Raw genomic sequence first — 25,159 nt, 5'->3', positions numbered from 1 at the left:
TTGCTCATCTTATTTTCATTTCACCCGAGGCAAATCGTTCTTCCTGAAGAGCGAGCAGGCTGCTTGATGATGTGGTGAGAATATGTCAATGCCAAAACTTCCACAAAGTACCTACGGCAGTAATAAGTGTCAGTTAGTGTGATGAGGCTCCATAATGTAATTTAATTTAGAGAGCTGGAGGAGAGATCATGAACACACTGAGAAACAAAGAAAATGAACAGCAAAGTTGTTAGCAGCAAAAAGAAGCTGATTTGAAAGTGCACCAAACCGAAAGGGACAGAGTGACCAAACCAAATCACTGTTTTTGAAGATTAAGTCAAATGAGGCCAATAAATGGCAACATTTAATCAAATGGATATTGTATTGATAAAATGAAAAAGCTGCAGGGGTTTTTTTAAACTTGAGTTTTATTATTTCTTCTTTGCACAGACAAAATGGAACAAACACAGGTACAGTATATACCGTAAATTCCGGACTATAAGCCGCTACTTTTTTCTCACACTTCGAGCACTGCGGCTTCTACTCCGGTGCGGCTAATGCATGGATTTTTTATGGGGGACAATGAGCTTCTGCCGCAAAAACATTTGACTTCGTCACGTCGGATCTTAATATCAGTCATTTTGCGCTTCATGCACGCACCCTCATCATGGAAAACACACGGAGAAATACATATGATGCAGCTTTCAAGTTAAAGGCGATCGACCTCGCTGTCAAAGAAGCTAACAGAGCTGCTGCACGTTAAGATGACACTGACAGCGACAACAGAGACTGAGGAAGTGAGTAATGAAGTCATTCTGAGGCAGTGAATGGATGGACTTTTTCTTGTGAAATATATTACGGTCATCTTTTTCATCAGCCGTGTTACAGACACCGTCGGCTAGGCTTCGTATTGTAACGGTTCATGTTGTAAAGTCAGTAGTTGATAATGTGTTCATAATTCCGATTATGTGGAGAGTCAGTGAATGCACCAGCGAGAACGTGTTGAGTGGCTGTATGAGAGAACGCTGGGGGAGAGAGTTGGATTGTTACGGCAAGTTATGTGTTGCTCTCTGCTGTAAACGGCGTGGTCACGGCCGACAGTGATCGGGTTATTAAAAGTTATTATTTGAACGCTCTCGTCGTCCTTTAACGTCCGTACGGACGCTACAGTATTTGCGGATGTTACCGGTAGCCTACGTCCGTGTAAATAGCTCTTGTTATAGCGTGGACACCTGCGGCTTATAATCAAGTGCGGCTTATATATGTACAAATACATTTATTTACTTATTTTTAGCCGGTGCGGCTTATATCCAGGTGCGCTCAATAGTACGGAATTTACGGTATATGTTTGTGTGTGCGTGTGTGTGTATATATATATACATACAGTATATACAGTATATACACACACACACACACACACACACACACACACATATATGGTTCTTTTGAAAATATCTCATAGCTATTTATTTGGCTCCTTTGGCCAATCTGGGTTAATGTATGTAACACAAAAAGGTCTTGGGTTGGTGTGAACCTTTATATGAATTTATCAATCTAAAGGTGATGCATGTTTTTGTTAGAGTGAGTCTTTGTTTCAATTTGGACCAGGAATTGAGCTTGTGGGCTGTCTCAGGTAGATGAGTTGTCTAGCTTACAGCAAATAGACAGTGAGAAGTATTTTAATGGCGGCTGTCCATTAGGTCTTCAGTAGAGATAAGAGTGTGGTGGATTATGTTTTCAACTGGCTGTCAGGGAGATGGAGTGCAGTTATCAAGATCCAGTCTATTATGGGCTTTTAGATCTACCACCTAAGGTAAAAATGTACCTGCTGAGTGTGCCTCAGGGTCCTCTAACAGACATTTATTTCTCCTCCCAGTTACTGTTACAGTGTGTAGTGGAGGCCTTTAATGGAATCAGAGCAGATGATTCTATTAACACCTGGATATAAACCACTCAATGTCTCTTTGTGTCCTTTGCACTGTCTTGTCATTCACTCACCCGCCCACCAGTCTGACAACCTCTGGGGAGATCACTGCAGAAGTCCTGGATTTTTGATTAAAAAACAAGACAAACACAGGCTCTCAGAGTAAACTATTTTTCTGTCTCCTTTCCTGAAATTTACCCGAGTCCTTAGGCCAACATCCCACCAAGCTTGATTTACAGTTTTAATAGATTTCTTAAAAATATATAGGAATATATGCATGACTAAAAGAAATGACTAAAAAACAAGTTATGCTTTTTTGTATCTATAAAATGTTCAGAATCAAACTGAATTTCTCTTGATGTTCTCTTGTAGTTTTAATAAAAACTTCAAACTTCTTCCGCAAACAGCATAAAATCTTCAGCATACAAAATGAGATAAAAATGTGTGTATTGCTCAGCCAGTCAGTAGCCAGTAGTTGGTCATGGCAAAGCAACTGTTTAAGTTGGCAGGAATCATGAAGGCATTCTCTCTTTGTCTTACAATGTAATAGTATCTATAGTCCCTACACTTTTTTGCACCAAACTTGCTCCACATAATTTACAGACTGCTCCACAAACAATCCAGCCAGATTTGTGTCATATGTAAAAAATTAAAACCGTCGACAGTGTTAACTAATTTTCAAACTAAATGAGGTACAACCTTATTGAAATAAAGTAAAGTAAAGCATACGCTTGATGAAATGAAAATTTCAGAATAAAATCTAAAAATAAACAAGAATAAAACATCTTTTGTCATCAATGTGTTTCTTCATGGAATTGTCCGTCTTTAGCACATCATAAGTTGTGGAAAAAGTGAAGTAGAAAATAATGTTTTACTTGTCAGCCTTCTATCCATCCTCGTTCATGCCTAATTCTTAGTATGACACCACCTCTACATTTCGTATTTCTCTGGAAAGTTCAACATGATCTCAATGTGAAGTTTGTCACTTTGTCTTTTCATACCCTGGCAGATGCAGGATGAAGACCATTTACCTGCTCAGGCATATATGTACCTGCTGTTACTCATTGGAGTGAAAACAGACTTAAAGATGCAGTATATTATAATTTTGTTCTGGAAGTTCTGTTTTAAATGACTCGCCTGACTGAATCCAATGAATATAAGACTTTTTCATATTCTTTTGTCTGTTTAGGGGCTTTCTGGCAGGATTTTCATTCAAGTTTCTGATACTTTCCTTGTTTAAGGCACCACATATCTAAAAGAGCAGATGTACATCGCTCAATTGCAACTTTTAGAGTTGTTTGGTCTTCCCTATACCTATACCTTTGACTCTTTAAATCACAGATTACACAGAGTAGCTCATTCATTTTCATTCATCAGACTTTTTTTTCTCCACTGCTGCACTTAAGTTCCTCCGGTTCCTACAGTACTTCCCTTTACCAGTTAATCAATGAGTGACACATTGACCCCTTACAACGAATCTGTCCTTATACAGCTCTACCATTTCACAGCCTTTTGCCCACAAGGTGGACACACACCCAGGGGTGCACCATCCATCAAACCCACTGTCCTTAACCCAACTGCTTTTAGACATTTTTGTACTCCATTACTCATTCTTCTAAAGCTTATTGATCCTGTAATACCTACTGCTTATTGACCTACTCACCCACCAGCTTTTATGTAGGACATTTACTCACTCCTCTCCTTATGGAATCTCCTAAACTGTTGGTCATCTATATATATAAAGACTCTCATGGAAATGTCATATATGATGTTTCATAGAAAGTTCCACTGCGATCCGTCCTCTGGGCTGTACCCCCCACGATAACTCATATTCAGCCATCACCCACCTACAGCGAACCACCAACCTTTTCCATTTCATACTTTACTGCCTTTGTGTGTTTATGGCATCATAAAGCATGCACTGTGGGAAGCAGAGGCTCAGAGTCACTGATGTGTGTCTGGGGAATATCGACCTGGTGGGACGCACAAAGAGAGAAGAGAGAGAGAGAGAGCAAGAGAGAGAGAGAGAGAGAGCTGCTGGAGTTTTAGAGATAAGTGGCTTTTGCCCCCATGTTGCAGTGTGGGACTAATTCTCTTTAGTCTCATGTGTACATAAAAGTATCACAAAAAAATCTCACTTTCACTAGAAACAAGGATTCTGTTAGATTTGATGCATCTATTTCAAGTATCCTGAAATGTCTGACAGAACTGTAAATATTTCCTCTTTCATCTTACTGCATCTCTTCTCTTCTGCCTTCTGCGCAGCAGTGTGTTAAAGGTTGACAAATGTGTGTGATAGTGTTTGTTGTGTGTATAAAGGTGTTAGATGGTGTATGAAAAAGTGGAAATCTTTCCCCACCTTTGGTTGGTATCTTGTTGCTCTCATATAAACTTGAACACAGCTGAAAATCATATGAGCATTTTTTTCCCCCAAGGAAACACGAGTGTGATGCTTTAAAATCAGAAATACTTTATTGATCCCTGAGGGGGTTTAGCTCGCAATTTAATTGTTTTTTTAATTAGCTGGTGATTTAAGTGTTTCAAGTTGTTCAAGGCACATTTATGCCAGATAGATATCTTAATGAAGCCTGGTTCACACCACCAGGATTTAAAATCCAGATTTTGAAATGGGTAAAGCATCACGCCTATAAGGAGAATCTTTACAGATATTCTCCTCCTTAATCTTAAGCATGCACACCATACAAGATATGAAAGTCATGACACATTAAAGGATTTGTGGGGAGGAACTTACCACCTCATGTTACCTCACATAAACAATGATGCTGGTGATTAGATGTGCGAATAAGCATTAACTATAAACACATTTTACATGAAGAAATGTTTGGGAAAATGTGGACAAAATGGATTGTGTCACAGATTCAGGTAGAAAAACAGGAGGAACAGTGAATATCCAGATAATCCGAGGAGACAGGGTACAAGAGACAGGATGCCGCGCACGCACGTATGGGGGGAGGATCCATTCTAAATTCATACGCACCAGTCATACCAACGCGTACCCTGCGCCTGCAAAGACGTCTGCGATCTGACCAACGTCTGGCACTACACCTACATGTTCCATAGACTTAGAATGGTCACATGGGCACAATGCAAAAGTCGCGTCTGCATGTGTGCATGATGCGCCTTAACACAGACGCCACAGCTGCGCCACACTTTAAAGCGTATGCACAGCTACGCCACACCTGCATGACACCTAACAATAATAAATATATTAGTCACACGTAGATACAGGTGTGGCGAGAGTGAAGCTGTACGGGTTGTGTCTTACTGCTGGTCACCAGAAGTGTCTTATGACTTATGACTGCCGTCTCTTGTCTTGTCATAATTGTAGTCTTGTAGACTTTCACCAGACCTTTTCATGACATAATTGTCACGATTTCAAATTTTAAATCAAAAATGTTTGTAATAAATCAAGACGATCACTGAGCTGATCGGGGGCGTTGGGGCTGGATCTTTACTCGATTTACCCATTGTTGGAAAGGAGGAATCAGACTCCAAATCAGCCTGATTATCCTGCAGTCTGAGCCAGACATGAATTCGTAATTCGTCTCTCTTTTTAGTCATTACATTAGAAACGTATTTGTACTGGATTTTTTTGTTGATGGTTGCTTTAAATTTTTTAAATTTAACATTTAGTGCATTACGCCTGAGTGTCTGATCTTTCAAGCGTTTGATCGGACAGTTGCTGGCACAAATTAGAACCGCAAGCCCAGAGTGACAATAACATGTTAATAGGATGCACTCCCCTCCGTTGTGACACCCTGGTAATCACTTTGGTCACAGCAGATGATAATATGACACTGATTTGAGACACACACAGCACAAACAAACAGCTCAGTCCAGTATAAACAAACCCTATTTCACAAGAAGTCACTGCTCATCATCAAGGATGTCTAAAAGGAAGGTAGACGTAAGGAGAGAGTCATCCGGCGGGGGAAACACTACAAGAAAATGAGCCTGATTCCCGCCTTCTGACCAAAGTCAGCAAGGGCCTGACTATCTGATGTGTCTAAAAATGTACTTGCCAGATTCTCCTGTGGTGTGAGGTGTGTTAAGAGTGATTTTACCTTCCCCGATCTGCTTGGAAAACGAGACAGCCTGCCATGATTTGAAATCGTAAATATGAAAGACGTTCAATATTTAGAATGAGGAATACAGTTGTGTGGGGAGAACACTGAGGACAGCTGAGGACAGACTGTGTGAATTTTCTTATGAAACGCAACAATAAGCCAATAGGTAAGCAAGTTGAAGCAGGAAGCACACCTAAAATTACCAACAGCAAACATAAAGTGTAAATCATAGTGTTTTTACAACCTCTCCTGTAAAACAAACCACAACTGACAAGTAAGGAAGTTGGACCAAAAAGTTTTGGATGCACAAGCTAACAGCTAGCAACATTTAGCCAGACCATCACGTTTGTTCGTTCTTGAGTCGCATTTGACTGAGCGAAATTACACATGTTGATAGTCAAGACTCGGTTTTTAGGTGAATAAACTGTTTTGTGTGTGGAGTGCTAAGTTGGTACTAGAAAAAAAAAAAGTGTTTTTCTTTGCCTTGAAGTTTTCATATTGCATCACATGAAGAAAACTTCCAGGCAAAGAAAAACACATTTTTCTCGTCTCAGGGCAAAATGAGGGTTGGATTCACAACCATTCAACACTACTACCATGTTTCTAATGATACACAGCTTCATGTAAATGGGTGAAGTGTCCCTTTAATTGATAATCTGTCAGGATTTGTTGTAATGTGTGGGGTCTCATATTTTTAAAATCTTTTCGTGTGTGCCAGGCTTTATTTGCTTTCTTTATTTTCTGTTTTAGACAGTGATCAACATTTTACTGATTGGATTGCAGAGGATTTATTCCACTGTATTTGTATTCCATGTATAATGTGTTCAATCAAATGTTATCTGATAGTGTTTTGAATGAGGAATGCTACAGTTTTACATGATGATGTTTTTGGTACCTATGCAGTGTCATGAGGAATAAATTCTGACACCATGAAAAGTTTTCCAGCTCTTGGTTATATATCTGACAGATGAGTGTGTGTCTTCACTAATGACATTACTTACAGTGTTTATAGCTCGGTCTATTAAAACATTGCTTAACTTGACCCTAACCTCTCAAAGTAGAATAACATACAATAACCCTACCCTAACCCTACCCCTGATTTTAACCCTACCCTAACTGGGTTGAACTTTGTGTATTTGAAGTAACTATAAATGTATGGAAAATGTCTTTGATCATTTATCCTATTGAGGTTGAGTTGACCAATTTATGTACCGATGGAGTTGAACAGACTCACAAACCAGTAAACTGGATTATCACCTGCACACACACAGCTCTGAATGCACCACACATACCTCCCTGTCTCCCCTAAGCTGTTTTCTTATTTGTTCTTTCGTTTAGGTGATGTTAAATATTTAAACTTTTTAAAATATTTCCATAATTACATATCCCATATCAGGGAAAATTCAGATTCTGGATTCATTGATCCCAGAAAATTCATTAGTCACTCACATGGAATAACTCAAATATATACCAATGGCTCCACCCACTGGTCAAATAGTGGTACTGTATAGGACTTGTGCGCAGCTTTAACCGTTATAGTTTGCCGGTCACATGACGCACAGAATAAGTCACATGACTCCCCTTGTAGTCTCCTCCTTTGGCTTTCAAAGCAGAACTGTCTCTGTATTTGAAGCTGTCTGGAAAGAATTTACACATTATTTGTGTCTGACGGTACAAGAGATATTACTATAAAGAAATACATATTCTGAAGAGAAATCCTAAAAAGTTCAGATGTTATCCATTTTATAATGGTTAATGCAATCATAAAGCATTCACCTAGAATATTTGAATACATTGTTGAGCATTTATTAACCAATTGCCAAGGTTTGTTTGATGCATCAATGCCTTTACATCTTTAACCACAATGGTAGACTAGTGACACGCTGAAAAAGCTTACCTGCTTATTGTTTTATTTAGACCCTCATAGTTGACTCTGGGTACTGACATATGCTGCGTGACTCCTCATATTGTGGTTTATTATCTTCTTCATATTATTTTTCTGTGTGTCCTTTCTCCCCCTGCAGGGACCAGTGACCCATATGTGAAGTTCAAGATTGCGGGGAAGGAGGTTTTCAGGAGTAAGACCATCCATAAGAACCTCAACCCGGTGTGGGAGGAGAGAGTAAGCCTTCTGGTGGATACCCTGAGGGACCCGCTGTATGTGAAGGTACGCAAGACCAGTCATGAACTTTAAATGTCATCCTGCTGCAATATCAATTGTATTTGGATTGTTGATTCCCGATCAATCTGAAATTTCAGTGGAAGCTTCCTCTGAGTTATAGGTTTGAAAAGAATAAGGAAATTGTAGATTATTAAAAATGACATTCTCTGTGTGTTTTCCGATATCCTCTGATGACAGATGATCTGTATTTTCTATTTTTAGGTTTTTGACTATGACTTTGGACTTCAGGATGATTTCATGGGCTCAGCATACCTCCACCTGGAGTCGCTGGAACATCAAAGGTCATTTTGTCTTCCCTGCCTGCTGAACTTTCTGTCTCGGTTGTATTGGGATTCCTTTATAGCTGTATTCCTTAAGTAAAAGACAAGCTCAGAAAATTTTACATTTTAAAGGGCTTTTATTAAACATCCTTTTTGTTTCACACAGCCCCTCTAAAGTATCTTTATTTTCTTCTGGTGTCATCTTTTTCCTCAAATACAGTTTTTGCCTCCCTCTAGTGGCAGTCTTTGGTATTTCACCTTGAAAACTCACGAAACAAGTCTGTACTCGGGAGGGATTGTATGAAGAAGTGTGTGAAAAGGAAGGGATTTACCATGAAAATGTACTGCCAAGTAGAAATAGAAAATAGAAAAACATTAGACATGTAAATCCTGCAACAGTGGAAAAAAAACATTCAGCAATAAAAAGATAAATATTCTATTATTCTATTCAAGCATTCCAATTCGAATGAATCGTGAATAAGAGGAACTCAGCCATCAATAATCTCAATGTTGACACCTGTGTCTCTGCAGTGTCCTGTGAAATGCTTTCTGCTTGAAAAAGATGTGATTTCTTAACAAGTGATAGATCATACTGTAACATGGAATCTGCAAGAGTGATAAATGTGATAGCTCATTTTTATATCAGTAACAGGGTAAACAATGTGTTTTTTTTAAAAACTCTTTACCGTACAATTGATTGCGTATTTTAAATGAGCGGTCTTTACTGCAGGCTAATGGCTGTAGAACTTGATACGTTTTTTTTTTGTTTTTTTTCAATTACAATTCTGATCGACTTGCCTGCCAAGTCTCACCACTAGAAGAAGTGTTATTCCTTTATCGTGGATAGGGAACAGTGAAAAGAAGCAGTAACCTGCCAGTGGGGAATAATGGAGCCATGGGCCAAAATTAAACCTGGAAGAACTACAGCTTCTGTACATGTGGCACACAAATGTACCATAGGCCAAGGTCAAACTGAGACTTTATTACATATTCTCAAACCTTCATAACCCTTGCTGTTGCTTTTACTTCTAGCTATATACGACATGTAGAGCAACTTAGGTGCTGACTTGGACCCATGGGACACAATGTTGCATTTTGTTAGCATTCTCTCTAAGGAAATAAAATTGACTTTTTAACTTCTTACAATAGTCAAAAGCAGGTTGACACTGAGACAATGTCAAGAAGGGAAGCAGAAAATAGTGGTCAGCTTAGTAGGCCTGTTTCTTGCACTGCTACACTTGAGTCAAACATGAACTGATTGGATATTTTGAGTCTAAATGGAGTTGTGTAAGTAATTCATGCATTCATGTGTCTACATGTGGGCTTCATGCACTTTAAGAATAGACATGTACAGAAGAATGTAAGCAAAAACAATTACTTTGTCAATTAAAACTGTTCACCATGTTTCCTTGTAGGACACTGGACGTGACTCTGGACCTGAGGGACCCACAGTACCCTGAACATAACCTGGGCAGTCTGGAACTAGCTGTCACACTGTCGCCAAAGGAGGACATGAAGGATGCTGTAAGAAAACTTCAAAAAATAAATATTCATTTCTCTTGTCCTGCACATGCAAAATGTTTTCTCCTCTTTTCTTGAGAGATTTGCCTTTAAATCCAACTCACCTCTCTTTACACCATCTATCAAACGTCTTTGCAAAATTGGGGAAAAAAAGGCCTGATATCGTTTAAACAAGAAGGAAAAACTAAGGACCTGTGTTGCGCGTAACTGCTAATCAGTAAAATGAGTTGTTTCATTTTCCTCAGAGTTCAGCAGCAGTGTAATTTCGTGTACGTTTGCACATCAGAAGCTGCGGCATGCTGTGTTGAACTAGAATATGTAGACTTCAGCCAGCCTCAGCTGTTGGAAACTCTTCAACTGAGCAAATACGTATGCAAAAAACACAAGTGTAATTAATATGTTGTGTGAAAGAGTTCCATGTTCAAAGAGCACAAGATTCTCTAATTATGTTGGCTCGTGCCTCTGCGGCCGTGCTCGATGTTTCAGCTTTGCATTTATTTCTGTTCAATTATTTGTTTGCTTAATTGGACCCCTGCATGCTAGATCCAGAACAAGGCAGAGTCATGAGGGAAATGTTTTATTCCTTTTGATCTGATGTCTTAATTCTGCTACTTATTAAGTGCCGTAGTTCAGAGAGTCCACATTTGACAGAACAAATAAACTCTATTTAGGTTAAGCATCATTTTGGATCTCTCCAACTGCAGAAAACGAGTACAAGGTTATACTAGTGCATTCTGGATTCTGTGTTGCCACCTACTGGTGTGGAAGGGTAAGGGAGAAGATGAATTTTCAGTCTACTTCTTCATCATACACTGCCTACCATCTGGTTAATTTAGAAAACAAAATGCATTCATGATATTTATGAATATATGATCTGTATTATATACTCAGTGGTTTACAGTTCACCTGTGCTACAATATATGTCAGAGATTCTCTAAAGCATTTTTTGAAACGTTTTCATGGATTGACACAAGCCTAACTTTCCCATAAAAATTAATTGAAGTTATAAATACAACAAAATCTCATGCATTTCTGTGAAAGTGTTCATAATACTCATTTGGTCTTATCTGCCTGATGAATAATTGTTCTTCTAGAGTCCACTACCACTAGTAGATTCCAAATAATTACACCAAACAGAAAGTGAAAACCAAACAAATATTGAATTTGTTGTCTTTCCTTATTTTTAGGAATGGAAGTACCCTGTGTGAAAATATAGAAAAGTTAGTTGTACATGTAAAGCTGCAGCTACTTATATAAATGTAAATATGTGTGTGCTGGCATGTCAACTACTTATGCAAATACCTCATCACAACATGTATCAACAAATAGTGCTATACTCACACACTTCTTGCTTATTTAACTTGCATGAATACCAGCTGCTCCTCTCTCTTCATCAACACCCCCCTCAACCCCGCACCAAGCCAGGCTTGTCGATCAATATCATCCTTCACAATGCTTTTAACCTCTGAAAATGCAGCACCAATGGGGGGGCAGTAGGGGGCGCTCTGTAACAGCTTTGTCTCATTTACAGACTATGCTTTTGAGAAGGAACTGGAAGCGATCTAGTAAGGTAAACTAAACCAGCATGTAACCCCCCTCTTACCCATAATCCTCTGACTGTACTGCACCTCACCTCTCCTGCACTCTTCACGTGTGTCCTGGTACATGGATGGAGTCTCCCTGGCCCTCACCCTTCTTTTTCTCCTCCCACAGTGGTATTTGCAGTTTTTATTTTCTTTATCAGTTCTCATTGCCATCGCCGTGTTTTTCACAAGCTGCAATATACATCCTGCTATTAACATCATTGTAAGGGCTTACAGTGAACTTGAGCTTACATATGATGATGTTGTGCTTCTTCCACCTTTGATCTGCATGCTGTATGGCAGCTTCTGTGTGGAAAAAAAACCAGCAGTTCATTTGTTTTTAGGGGCATTAAATTAGTCCTGTTCACTAAATCAATGTGAAATAAGAAGGTTTGATAACGGGACACTCTTAGACCCCTTTACATCAATTAGTAATCTTTGATGTTCACCTTATTTGAGTTTCCATGCTGCCATACGTACTGTAAGAGACCTTTAGGGTTCTTTTTTTCATTCTCGCTGGCTGTCGGGTTGAACAGAAAGCATGCTGGTCCAATTTCTGTTTTCTGTTATTGGTGCATGTGTTAAGCACTTTTCTTTTATCATCAGCAACATACAGCAAGCATTTTGTTTGAGATAACTTTGCAAACCTAGCTGAGTTTATTCACAGTTTTGGTTTACTCGTGTTTTGATATATTAAGTAAAATTCTTGGTAACGTAAAAATGTTAATTTAGAGGGAAGCAAGTTTAACTTGTAATCTTAATTTGGCTCTCAGTTGAACTCTTAGCTAACATCAGGAGGCAACGAGTTTCATTAACTGAGAAAAAGTTGAATGTCCACTTGCATACGCAGATGTACATCTGAAGTGAGCTTGGTCGGAGGTGGGCAGATGTCCTGCTGTAGCTGCTTCCCTAAACCGAGTCTTTGAAGCCTCCAAACTGGGCCATCCTGCCTGTGACTGGGGAATTAAACACTGACTAACTAACTGCTGTGCTGCTCTCTGTCCAAAAAGGCGCGGCTCCTGAGTGCTTCTACAGTACAAAGTTATTTTTAAACAACCACTTTTTTTAATGAAGGATCTATGAGTGTTGAACAGACAGCTCAAGATGCAAAGTACTCCAGAAGTAGTTGGAGATGATTATTATGAGTCAGAGGCATATTAATGCAGGTCTCTTTAACTTTACCACCAGGCAAAATGCTTATTTTGGTACTTCAAACATTTTTCTTCATAGGAACTGATGAAAGTTGAACCATGTGCAAGAGTGTATTAATTGTTTAACTGAATGTTAGAATCTCTTATGAGGTTTTCAGCCTCCAAACTTCTCTGTGCATGATCTCTCCTGCTGTGCTCTGGCAGAGAAGATGAGAATTCCCCATCCAAATCACCCATGGTTTTCTGCTGCAAGGAATATGCAGCAACAAAACAAGGAAACAATTAGGATTGTACTCGAGTAGGACATGAGAGCGACCTCTCATCATTACCATAAAGTGTGTACACGGCAAACGAACACTAGAATCGAAAGATGTGGGAGTTGGGAGTTTCTGTATGTGAGGTTGGCTATATTGCAGGGAGCCATTCGCATTGTTTAATGTCTGGAGAATGGAAATTAAGAGGCTCCGTCTCCAGATCAAAGGGCCTGCGCTCACGAGGCAGGGTTTGTTCAGAGTTTAATGAAATTCACCCGCAAAACAAAAGCTATGCTAATAAATTCTCCCTAACGAGGAAGGAGGAGAGGGAGAGACAGAAGAAGAAGAAGAGAGAGAGAGAGAGAGAGGGCTGTGTTTGTTTGACAAATAAATACCCAGCTCTTTGTTTTAGTGCGGGATACTGACATGATTCAAAGAGAGGTTAAATAGGCCTGTAAGTGCTAGGAAAACTGTTTGGGGGGGAAAAAAAACAACAACCTTAATATCGGGAAAATCATCAATCTGAATTTGCAGCGCTGTCAGCTTACTGTACTGCTACATGGAGTGACAAATGTGGAGTACCACAGTTGCAGCATTTCAGCGGTCTTCCCATTATGCTAAACCCTTTACCAATGATTTGTTATTTCTATTCTATTCATTTGTGCAAAAAAAGTCCAGAAATACTCACTCTTGAGCTGACGTAGCCATTTTGTCTGCATTAGATTCTGACTAAACACTCACATTAGTTACAAAACCAGTGATTGTGTCTCAGCGATTCAAGTTGTCATCGCTCCTCTGGCTGCAGTCGTTTGATACTCATATGTCAGGGTAGCTCATACTTCAGGGGTAAATTGTGTTGAATTGGATCATTTTGTGTTCAAGTGTTATCTTGTGTGTTTTGCCTGCTCCTCTCTGTTGTCTTCATGTGTTTGCCCCCCCTCCCCTGTTGACTAAGATTACACAGGCCATTACTCTATCTGGAGGTTCATATATGCATATTTGTGTTTATTCTGTGTGTGTGTGTGTGTGTGTGTTTGCCTGCTCCAGTATCAGAGTATGCGTCTGTCAGATGTGCACAGAAAAGCCCAGCTGTGGCGAGGGATAGTCAGCATCAGTCTGATCGAGGGTCGCAGCCTCCAGCCCATGGACAACAACGGCCTCAGCGACCCGTACGTCAAATTCAGGATGGGCCACCAAAAGTACAAGAGCAAGGTGAACACTCTGCTGCTTAGGAGCACTTACTTATAAATCTTACGAAGACTTTGTTTTGTATAAAAGTAACAGTCTCTGTCAATGTCAAAGTCATGAACTTTTTAAAGCTGAGACTGAACTTTTTCCACATTTTTAGCTGAAAGTGAAACAGACTGCGTACAGCAGCATTAATGTAGAAGAAAAGCAGAACCCATCTGCATTAAATCCCTCCAACAGATATTTCTCATCACTTCCGCATTTCTTCAGCTAATCAGACTTTACTCTTAAAACAGTAATAAAATGTTTTAACTTTGTTCCCTGTCTTGTAAAACTGCAAGGTGATTACTCACAAAGTCTGTTTACTATTACGTTCTTTATGATCTGTGTCAGCATATATGTAAAGAATGTACAGTTTATACCTTGTGCATGTCTCTAATGAGCACTCGTAGATCATTTGTTTCCTTCTGTTGTTTACTCAGACGATTTCCAAAACATTGAACCCGCAATGGAGAGAGCAGTTTGATTTTCACCTGTATGAAGAGCAGGGAGGCTACGTGGACATCACGGTCTGGGACAAAGATGCTGGCAAGAAGGATGACTTCATGGGAAGGTTCATAAGTCGTCATCAGTCATTCTTTATTCAGCATGAGGCTGTATTATACTTTTTTTTGAGATTGTATAGAAAGCAGGTGTAGCTCACCAAATGTATTTGGTTCTGCAACAAGCACCTCAAAATATTCTAATATTTCCACTTAGTTCAGATGTAAACTGTTCTGTCTTTGTGCAACAAAACTTCCATTTCCCCCCCCCCCCCACCCCCCCTCCAACATCCATCCATTCCTGTGCCAATGTACACCTTTGATAAATGCTGCACCATCTCCTGTGAAAAAATAGTTTTTCATCAGAATGGAGGCACTCAAGGAAGCCTCGTCTTTGAACTCTTTGACCCTAGTTCAATAATTACTATTGGCTTGCCTTGATAATAACTGGAGATTTATTAAGGGAGTGCCAAAAAATCAATTCAGCCAAGAGTAGATGCTCTCTAGTGCCTACTGTGAGCTTTAATTGTGTTATCTTTGGCAATGTTGTCTGCAGCTGCTGCAGTTTATTCCACACATGAATCTTACCGTGGGTTTACTAATATCATGTTGTTGTTATTGATATGTTTGAGTGCAGTGTAAAATGTATGCAGACTCTTTGATAAGCTAATAACTCAGCTATGTAATAAACCTGGCAAGAGAACTAGGTAGTGTAAAATGTAGCACTTGATATGCACAGCAGACTAATACAGTAATTCAATTTCAGCTTTTGTGTGTCTGTGTTCACTTTAGGTGTACCATCGACCTGTCGCTTCTCAGTAAAGAACACACGCACAAGTTGGATCTGCCACTGGAGGAAGGCGAAGGTGTGCTGGTGCTGCTGGTTACACTCACTGCTTCCGCCGCCGTTTCCATTTCAGACCTGTCCGTCAACATGCTGGACGACCCGAATGAGAGACATCAGATCATGCAGAGATATGTGAGTTAGTTTTTTATAGAAGGATGGCTTTATGTTGTTTGTGTATGTTTGGGAAAAGGATGCTTTGAAAGGAGAGCCTATAATTAGACTTCAAAAAAACGAAAGCTGGGTATTTCTAAATGACCACATAGGATCAGTGGCTGTGTGATGTGTTGAAGACACTACACAACAAACAAGAAATATTGTTTCTTTTGAGTCATGAGTCAGGCTGACGTGTCAAACAACAACTCCCTCTTACATTTATCATCATACTTCTAATTGTTCTGAAGTCATGAAGATTCTCACTTATTCATCAAAAAAATGGTCCTTTCTTGTGCTAAGATTCAAAAGCAAAAATCCGACAAGATACAGCTGGGGTTTGAAGTTGGAAGAGAGCGGTGAAGTGGGTGACGGTGACATTTAAAGGAGAAAGGAAGGAAGAAACATGAGGGTTGAGAGGTCAGGGAGGAGAGCACAAGTCTCCGTGACATGACCAGGACAAGTTTTTTGAACAAATTGTTGGAAAAAGATGGAGGCTCAAATTGTTTCTGCTGCTGCGATTTGCTCCACCCGTATTGTGCAGTATTTGCATCAACATCCCGCAGTGAGCTGTGTGTGTGTGTGTTTTGCATTACTACATGTGGGCTAATTTATTTGGGTGTAAGATGTCTTCACTCGTCAGCCAGTTGTCATCGATTTGAGCTTAGTATTAAAAAGAGAGAGAGAGAAGAAGAAAGAGAGAGAGAGAGAGAGAGAGGGACCCCTAAGGCCCCATCTGCTCCAGAGGCCCTCCAATCAACACAATAGTTTCTGCCTATGTCTTTGTCTTAGCCCAGTTAACCCTTCACACCCTGTCCTCACTCCTTACCACAAAAGAGACACTCACAACTCACACACATACTGCACACGCACTTTGAATACATTTCATTCACCGACAGCCTTGATATTCTCTGCCCATCAGTACAACATTAGGAGGCTTTCTTATTCAGTACTGCAGCCATATGTGCGTTTAGTCATCATGAATTGTGCAAAAAAAAAAACTACAGGATATTTGTTCATTTAATGCTTTTAGTTTCATTTAGCCGTTAAAGTGAAAGAATGGCTAAAGAAGAAACCCATAAACAAAAGCTTTATTTGATCTTTATCTGGAGCTATTACATTTAATTATCTTGGAGATTTGTTGCAGAATATTTCCCACGAGTGCCCCTGAGTTTTGTGTTCTTTTATATGTGTGAAAACTGTGTGTGTTCACAAACTGTACGAATCACGACATAGCCGTCTGTGTTTGTAAGATTAGAGGATGTGTTCTGATTTCAGTTAACACAACGCCCCCCAGCTGGTGTGTGTGTTTGCGTCTTTCTCTGTGTGTATAAGCACCAGCCGCGAGACTCCACAGGCCGAACATGGGTGCACCGACCTACATAACCGTGGTGCAGCCTGTTTGGCTAGCCACGGGAGGTCGAATACTCCACTCCGCGCTGCAGCAACCACCAAATATCAGAGGGGGGAGCTCTAGGACTGAGACACACACACGCTGCTTCTCCTGCTCACAGCCACAAAATGAGGACAGGGCGTGTGAGTGTATGCGTGGTAGTGTGTGCTTGTGTGAGTGTGTATAATAGGGGGCGAGAGGTAAAGGATGAGGGTTGCACCGGGAAGGGAAGGCGTGTAAAATGAAAAGAAAAAGCTATTTCACCTCTCTCACAACTCGCGTAGACCCCGTTTTTCTGCTCGGCTGAAGGCGAGACATTTTCCTTCCCTTTCGCCCACCTTTTTCTGCTGCCTCCTTCTCTCTTACGCACTCCCCGTCTCCGTCCTGCTCGCCCGGCAGCCTTGGTTCTTTGTCTGTTGCCACTGTGGCCCTGCCATTAGATGAAGGGATGGTGAGATAGAGGGGAAGAGAGGAAGGTGGAGGATACAGATGGAGGGGCATAGTGAGGTCGGTTGGAAGACTTGAATGGTCTCTACCTATTAACATATTCCTTTTCCCCAGACTGGCCGTCTTTCAGTTGGAGAATTTAATAAAGATGTACCTTATCAAAGAGCTCCGATAAAACCAAGTACCACCACTAATGCATTACAGTGCTGCTCAAAGCCCACTAATCTGCCTTGTATGTGTGTGTGTGTGTGTGTGTGTGTGTGTGTGTACGTGTAGATATATGTTATTATGCTTTGGCACATTTTAACTGGCTGGTTTTATCGCCTTGAAATCAGCTGTCCTGCACAACTGCTAATCACAAACATGCACACGTACAGACGGACGCATGGAAAAAAAAAACATTTCTTTCCTGCGTCAGCTGTCAAGTAAAAAAAGAAGATGGGGGGGTTGGAGGAGAAGTACATGTACCATGCCGTCATTATCACAGCTTTAAGGAGCAGATTCCTTCACAAATGAGAATGAGGAAGAGAAAACTTCTGGAATGCTTTGCCTGTCCTGGCCTTCAGGAGCACGGACCACCCTGCACATCAGAAAAACACTCAAAGTATTACGATTTAAGTGTCAGTGGAATACATAAGTGTACATACAAATGAAAAAAAGATAATCATATGCATTCAATCATATATAAAAAAAACATATTTGGTCACAATGATTTCATTATGCTGTATTTGGCAGGTGTCTTTTCCTCATCCAAATTTGTAGCCTTTGACAAAAGTTGATAATAGACACCTGACTACTTGGTTCTAATGCTAACGTCTCTCTCTTTCTAGCTGATCTGCATTGTCTGCATGTTGTCCAGGTTTGTGAGAGCCTCCATACACTCGCATGTACTGCATGCAAGCTCTTAAAAGAGTACACATGATTCACATGATCTGCAAACTACTTTGAATGCAGCTGATGGAGGACGTCTATGCAACACAGTGAAATACACTTAGTGACAACTGCTTTAGATGTACTATTGCTACCCGTAACCTTTCCTTCATCCCTAATTACTGTTTCCCAGAAGTAGAGAGGGACACAGAGAGAGAGAGAGAAGAAGAGGAAGAGATTTATGCATTATGACGGCAAAGAAGCACACACACTAATGGCTCTTAATGGGCCTAAGGTGGCTACAGGATGGGTGGATGAGACGAGGAGGACATGGTGACCTCCGCTGAAGTGGTGACACTTCACCACCCACCCTCATGCAGTCACACACACACACACACACACACACACACACACACACCTGCAATACCTCTCCCACCCTCTCTGGTGCACTGCTCTAAGGTGAGGAGGAAGGACACAACCCAGACTGGAAGTGAGATAAGGGGCAAATAAACAACAGGCACAGAGCAAACTATGCGAGAGAATTTAGACAGACAGTAATCCTGACTGGATGAAAAGGAATACCAATTTGAGCAGAGAGGAGGAAGTTGTTAGTGCATTTTATACTCATTTGATTAAATGTTCTTAAAACTGCGTGGCTGCTGGGCAGAAGCTTTGTGTGCATCTGAGTGTGAAACGTTATATGGAGCGCTGATGAAAGGTGACACGATGCAAAGATGACAGCGAGTCATAAGCCTATGCAGAGGCTGATTCATTTGTGCGTTTGTGTGTCTGTTGAGTGTGACAGAGACAGGAAGAAGATGTCACAGTGACAACACGTCAATCAAACACAGGACAGGGGTTTGTTTTATGAAAGACAACAATGTCCTATTTTCTCGTCTCTGTTCATCCCACCTTTTCATCTCTCCCCGTCATTCCACCTGCACTGATGGGGGTGTGGGGAGTCATCAATGAGAGAGAGAGTGGGGGTCGCTCTTGGCCTCCATTCATCTCTTTCTCTCTACCTGTCTGACTGTGTATACGTCTGCCTGTTCCATCGTTTGCATGTCTGTCTTTCTGATGAGGATTTGAATCCATGTGGAGGATGGGTTCGTTGTCTTCTCCAGTCATGGATTGAGGCTGGAACCTAAACGTCCCCTCAGGGAGACTGCAGGGTGGGAGGAAGGGATGCAGTGTGTATGATGGGTTGGGGGGGGTGCATCTTAAGTCCGTTTCTGTCATCTTCTTCATTCAGCTTCTGTCCATATGAATACTAACCCTGTGAAGATATTTATTTTTGGGGACTACGTGGCATACACATTCTAGATGTTTCAGTTTGCCCATGATTGTCCCAGAGTCATGCTGTGTGTCCTGACCTTTACTGAAGACCAGTAAAACATTGCTCTTGTTTTTTTCAACAAGTACCAGGAAACCAAAACTCTGCATCAATGGCATCCGTGGTGTTAATATGTGCACTGTGTTGGCGTGCCAGGTGCTGAAGTAATTGTCCCATCCTGCTGAAAATACCTTTGGTACTTGCAAAAGTGCAGGATTATGCAGTAAACTTAAGGATCCCATTTTAAGGTTTGAAAATAAGTTCAACCTAACAAAATAGTACACATTGTACTTTAGTAATGCCTAACTTTTGTGATTTTTTTAAAATTCAATTTAATAAAAAAGCTAAACTTCTCAAAAGTTAGATGTCTCAACAAAAATCAGCCTTATGAGAAGCAAAAACAGTCAAGGTGGCACCAATTCCAATTAAAATAAAGTAAAATTAAGAAAACTAAGAACTGATTAAGAAAGCATTGAATAGAAAAAATAATAAACAATAAAACACGATCTAAAGTTCTAAAAGACTAGATGAAATAATTTGCTGACAAGATCATGAAGTATGAGCAGACATTCAGCGTCACCCATTTGTCTAGTTTTTGAAACCAGTTGAAACGGACGCATTTCAGTCGGCACCGAAAAAAGTAAAGATGCTCGATTCCCAGCTTGGTTATCAGCATCACGGGGAGTTCTACAGCTTAAAACAAACACATTTTGTAGTTAGCCTTCAGTTTGCCCTTTTCTCTTCCCCTGTTTCCTCTCCCCTCCTCACATGCCCTCACCCCTCTTTCTTGGCTGTTTCCCAATAATCACAACAAGCAGCTGTATCTTCAGAGAAATCATGCCCTAAAATTGAGAGTTGTCCCCTCTTGCCTCCGCTCTTTCTCTCTTCTCTCTTTCCCCCTCTTTTTTCTCGGCACACTCTCCCCTCTCATCTTCTTTAGAGAGCTTTTGGACAATGATATCGCTGGAAACAGGCAGAGTCTGACAGAGTTGGTAATAATGAATTAAGTCTGTAGCCTGGCCTTGACTCTGAAATTTAAATTATAATTACTCCTGTGGGGATGGAAGGGGTTATTGCCAGGGAGAGAGAAATAAATTGAAGTGAAGTGCATTTTTACTCTGCTTTTAAGACACGCCGACATGCTACTCAATTTGGCCTCAGTGTAGGTTTTCAATGCATGTGTTTATACCAGAGTACTTGGGTGTGAACAAAAGCACAAGTTTATGATTGTGCTTCACCTCCTTGCTGATGATTTCTACAAGTCTCTCTTTAATTTTTCAGGTTTACTAACAAATATCTACACCGCCATCGTTCACTCTCGTGGTTATTAAAACACTGTACATGCAGTATTTCTCATCTCATCGGAGCCAGTCAAAAGGCCTCATGGCTCCTTGAAAGTGTAAATATGTCCTTATGATGTGGGGACATGTAGGAGTCTACTTACCACAACATCTCCGTTCTATTATTGGCCAAAGACTCTCTCTTAATCATTCCACTCCTTACTCTCTAAAGCAAAAAAGTGTCGACAGTTTTGAACAGAAAATCATGCTGTTATGTCTTAAACATGTATCTTTCATTATTTTTCTTATAAACAATTATTTTTTTCTGTGTAAAAAGATTTGTTTGTTATTAAAAATGTCTCAGTTCATACTGAATATTTTACTTATTTCTTCTCCTGCTGAGCAAGTGCTTCTTTTCAGACACCCTCTTGACACTTCTCTTTTCATTACAAATCGCATTGTGATGGAGTCAAATCGTCGAATGACTCAAAAAGTAAATACCAGCCAGCATTTTCAAATAATGGATCCACTCGACGTGCACTAGGGAGCAGATCAAGCCTTTAAAAAAAACCTGCAATTCATCCGATAATGTTTGAGAAAGTTACTTAAAACCGAGCTTTTGTATTTTTGTTCATAAAAAAGAGACCAGTCTAAACGTTTTATTTTGACAAAAGCCGATAAAAAGGACACACGTTTGTCGGTAGTTGGGGGTGAAAAGTCTTTCCTCTGACAGTGATAATTTTCAAACATAGATTTAACTGCTGTATTATTTTATAACATTTATACTCTACACTTTCTGTTTGTTCACAAGATAACCTTGAATTAGGAAAAAAATATGATTTAAGACACAGTAATAAAACTATGCTATTGTACTTCCCCTGTTATGCTTTTGATACTGACTTTTATAGATGTTCTCTTTTTGCCTTTTTCTAACAATACCTTAATGGCGTTTTCCAAAATCAGTGAAGTTCAATTTTATCCAAAAAGTACAAAGTTTCAAACAGCCGAGCACAGCTATTAAGTGAAATTAAATATGGCCATTTGTGCTCCATCATACCCGACTATAAATGCCAACTCCACATTTTCAAATGAGCACTGTTAAAGGACATATTCTACCCCTTCCCTCTTAATGAAATGTCAGGCTACTGACCTGACTTTCTGTTTAATGCTAATCTGCCGTCCTCTTTGACCCTTCAACCCCTGTCTCTGTGATGTTTCAGAACGCGTGGAGATCATTCCACAACCTGAAAGACGTCGGCGTGGTGCAGGTGAAGGTCATCAGGGCTGAGGGACTGATGGCAGCCGATGTCACAGGTAAGACAATGAGCTAAAGTCCAAAGAAGAGAACTGTTACTTTGTGGTTCTCCAATACAAACCTTTCATTTCTCCCTTGTGTGTTTACACCCTTACTATGATGCACTTAAAAAAACATCTGATTTAAAAAAGCGCACCTTCTGTTGCTACTTTACATGAAGAGTGAGAAACTGATCGAAAACAATATCTATTACATGAGTGGTTGCTTGTTTAATACAACCTTTTCTTTGTTTCGCAGGTAGATTTTGACGATTTTTTTGCGACACTGTTTTTTTCATCCAACGAAAGATAAAGTCAGGCTGTAACTTTGGTTTAAGGGATGATGTTTTTCAAAAATCCTCTGAGAGATAAAGTCTACTTTGCTCTAAATTTGTCCCTGCATTTTTAGCAAAGATGCAGGGTGCTCATTTGAATAAGAGAGAAAAAGTACATATTTGAACCAACAAATCTCTCTCGCGCCTCTTCTCCTCCTCCTGCTCTTTCTGTTTGCTCTCTCTGAATCTTCCATTCTCCATTAATTCTTACTTTTAATTAGGTCTACAGTGGACAGGCCTAGTTTTTCACTCTGTATTATCTAGTTGAGAGAGGAGGAAATGTGTGTGTGTGTGTGTGTGTGTGTGAGAGAGAGAGAGAGAGAGAGAGAGACAGAGAGGGAGAGAGAGAGAGAGTGTCTAGAGTTTTTCTCCATTTGAAACAGTCCCATTAGCAAATACAGAGTGGAGCCGGTTGATTTGGGTTATTGCGTGGGGCAAGCGAAGCAGCCGGAGTGCAGGGCTAATGGCTCTCTGGCTCTTGTATTTTCACTCAGTGCAGAAATTTGCTCTGTGACCTCGTTGTAGAGCTCATCATTCAGTCTGAACTTCATGGAGCTTAAAAAAACAAAAACAAAAAAATAAAAGAGTAAAACAGTGGATGTATAAAGTCTACTGGCTGTTTGTTTTCTTGGATCTGCATTATATGTTGTGACACCTTGGCACAGGATAGTTGAAAACAATAAAACTTTTTTATTTGATATCATTTTGCCTTTATTTAAAGTCACATGTAAATTCATAGGAAGTCGTACTTAACATGTCACTGAGGAATTCTCCCCAGAATGTTTGTTTGATATGGATAACTTGCATTTCACATATAAGAACACAAACTATGGGGTAAGCTGTCCTTACATAATACTTAAAAAAAAAGCCCAGGAAAAAAAGATGTTCCACATGTAAGCAATAAAATGAACTCAAAATCAGGCAAAGAAAATGTGATTTCCAAAATATCAAAAACTTTGAGTTGTTCTGAAGGGAGATTCAACAGTGAGAATGGGATATAGGTAGCAGACAGGCTGTTTTTCTACATGGCTTATTCCTGTTATGAGTATTTGGCTGTGCAGTGCGCTTGTGTGTGTGTGTGTGTGTGTGTGTGTGTGTGTGTGTGTGTGTGTGTGTGTGTGTCACTGGCAGAAACAATAGCTCTGTGAGAGCCACATAAGAGCCCTCACCACATGAACACCCTATTTTAACAGCCTGGACCAAGAGAGGGTCAGGAGCAAGGTGAAAGAGAAAACAGACGGACAGACAAACAGACAGCAAGAGAGGGAGAAAGGGAGGGAGAGAGAGAGGAGAGGTCAGTGAGACAGAAAGAGTTCACCATTTCTGTTCCATTCAAGCTGCCTGTCTGCTCTTCTGTCTCCCCTCCTCCTCCTCCTCCCTCTCTCTCTCTCTCTCTCTCTCTCTCTCTCTCTCGCTCTCTCTCTCTCTCTCCCTCCCTCCTCTCTCTCTCTCTCTCCTCTCTGGCCTTCTCTCTCTCTCTCTCTCTAATTGAAGTGTTTTTGTGGAGTAGCTCCTCTCCAGCCCGAGTAGGATAACTGAAAATAGTCTCTAAAACCAACAATCCCTTTTGTCTGCCAGCTCTTGTCCCTCTGAGTGGATGCTGTACTGTAAGAACATTTCAATAGTGCCACACACTGACACACATGCATACACACACAACTCCAGTGGCAACAGCACAGAGTGTGTAGAAGTCTTTCTTTCCCCTTCGATATCAAAACAAAACCTGTCAGTTGAATGTAGATTTTCCCTCTCCTGCCACATGAAGGTCTACTGTAGGTAATCTTGTATAGCCGTATTAAAAGTGATGTATAAGTGGAAAATCATTGCAACAGAAATGTGATTGATTTACATTTTAGAGTCTAACTCGTAATTAATTGTGATCATACAGGACCATGAGTGTATGCGCTACCTCCCTAACCTCCAACTCCTCGCTTACTTTAAAATTCCTGCAAGGCAATTACAGCACGCTTCCTCGTTTCTGTGCCGTATTCATCCTCCACACTTATCTCAGGGCACCCTGAAATGAGTTTGAGCCTGCTCCTCGCTGCAAACCATCTTCCATCGCCTCAGAGATGGGACCCAGAGGGGGGGAGGAGCTTTGCTCGGACATTACCTGGACGATCTCTGAGTGGCGCTCAAACCTGAGCGTGTAATTGGTTAAGACAGCTGCCTCTGGTGCTTGCGGCCAATAAGGTGAAAGTTCATCACCAATAACAACTGGCTCTCTGCGGCAACACAGCCTGCCATGTCATTAAAAACAGAATATTAGAGAGAAAATGGGGGAGGGTGGGGGTTCTGCAGAAATAATTTCCATCTCTTAATTTGGCCGATTGCATTTAAATTTCATCAGAACTGGATTGTAGGGACACCATCGTAATCGTTTATGCTATGGAGGGTTTGGAATTATTTCAAATGTTCACAAGTGTGAAAATGAATTCAAAATGCTGGGGAAAAAAAGATTAGTATTTGTTGACTTTTTTTTACTGAGTGCATTTCCAATGGTTCCAAAGGTTTGTGCTATCCAAGCAATACAGATGGC

At 40.4% G+C, this 25,159-nt stretch overlaps 1 protein-coding gene across 5 annotated transcripts in view; it reads left to right on the top strand.

The window, feature by feature from the left end:
• mctp1a (multiple C2 domains, transmembrane 1a) overlaps positions 1-25,159 on the top strand; it is a 119,932-nt gene that overhangs the window by 47,584 nt on the left and 47,189 nt on the right. For 4 of the 5 annotated variants that reach the window (XM_079337690.1, XM_079337692.1, XM_079337693.1 and 1 more), the window contains exons 3-10: positions 8,016-8,158; positions 8,375-8,454; positions 9,849-9,957; positions 11,486-11,524; positions 13,990-14,154; positions 14,613-14,743; positions 15,465-15,651; positions 22,213-22,306. In XM_079337690.1, coding sequence (XP_079193816.1) covers positions 8,016-8,158; positions 8,375-8,454; positions 9,849-9,957; positions 11,486-11,524; positions 13,990-14,154; positions 14,613-14,743; positions 15,465-15,651; positions 22,213-22,306 — 948 coding nt within the window. The remainder of the gene's footprint in view (positions 1-8,015; positions 8,159-8,374; positions 8,455-9,848; positions 9,958-11,485; positions 11,525-13,989; positions 14,155-14,612; positions 14,744-15,464; positions 15,652-22,212; positions 22,307-25,159) is intronic. The other variant, XM_079337691.1, reaches the window with a different exon arrangement.

Source organism: Symphodus melops (assembly GCF_947650265.1).
Source record: "Symphodus melops genome assembly, chromosome: 1".
Taxonomy (NCBI): Eukaryota; Metazoa; Chordata; class Actinopteri; order Labriformes; family Labridae; genus Symphodus; species Symphodus melops.
Note: the sequence above shows the minus strand (reverse complement) of the source record. Positions and strands in the feature narration are given on the sequence as shown.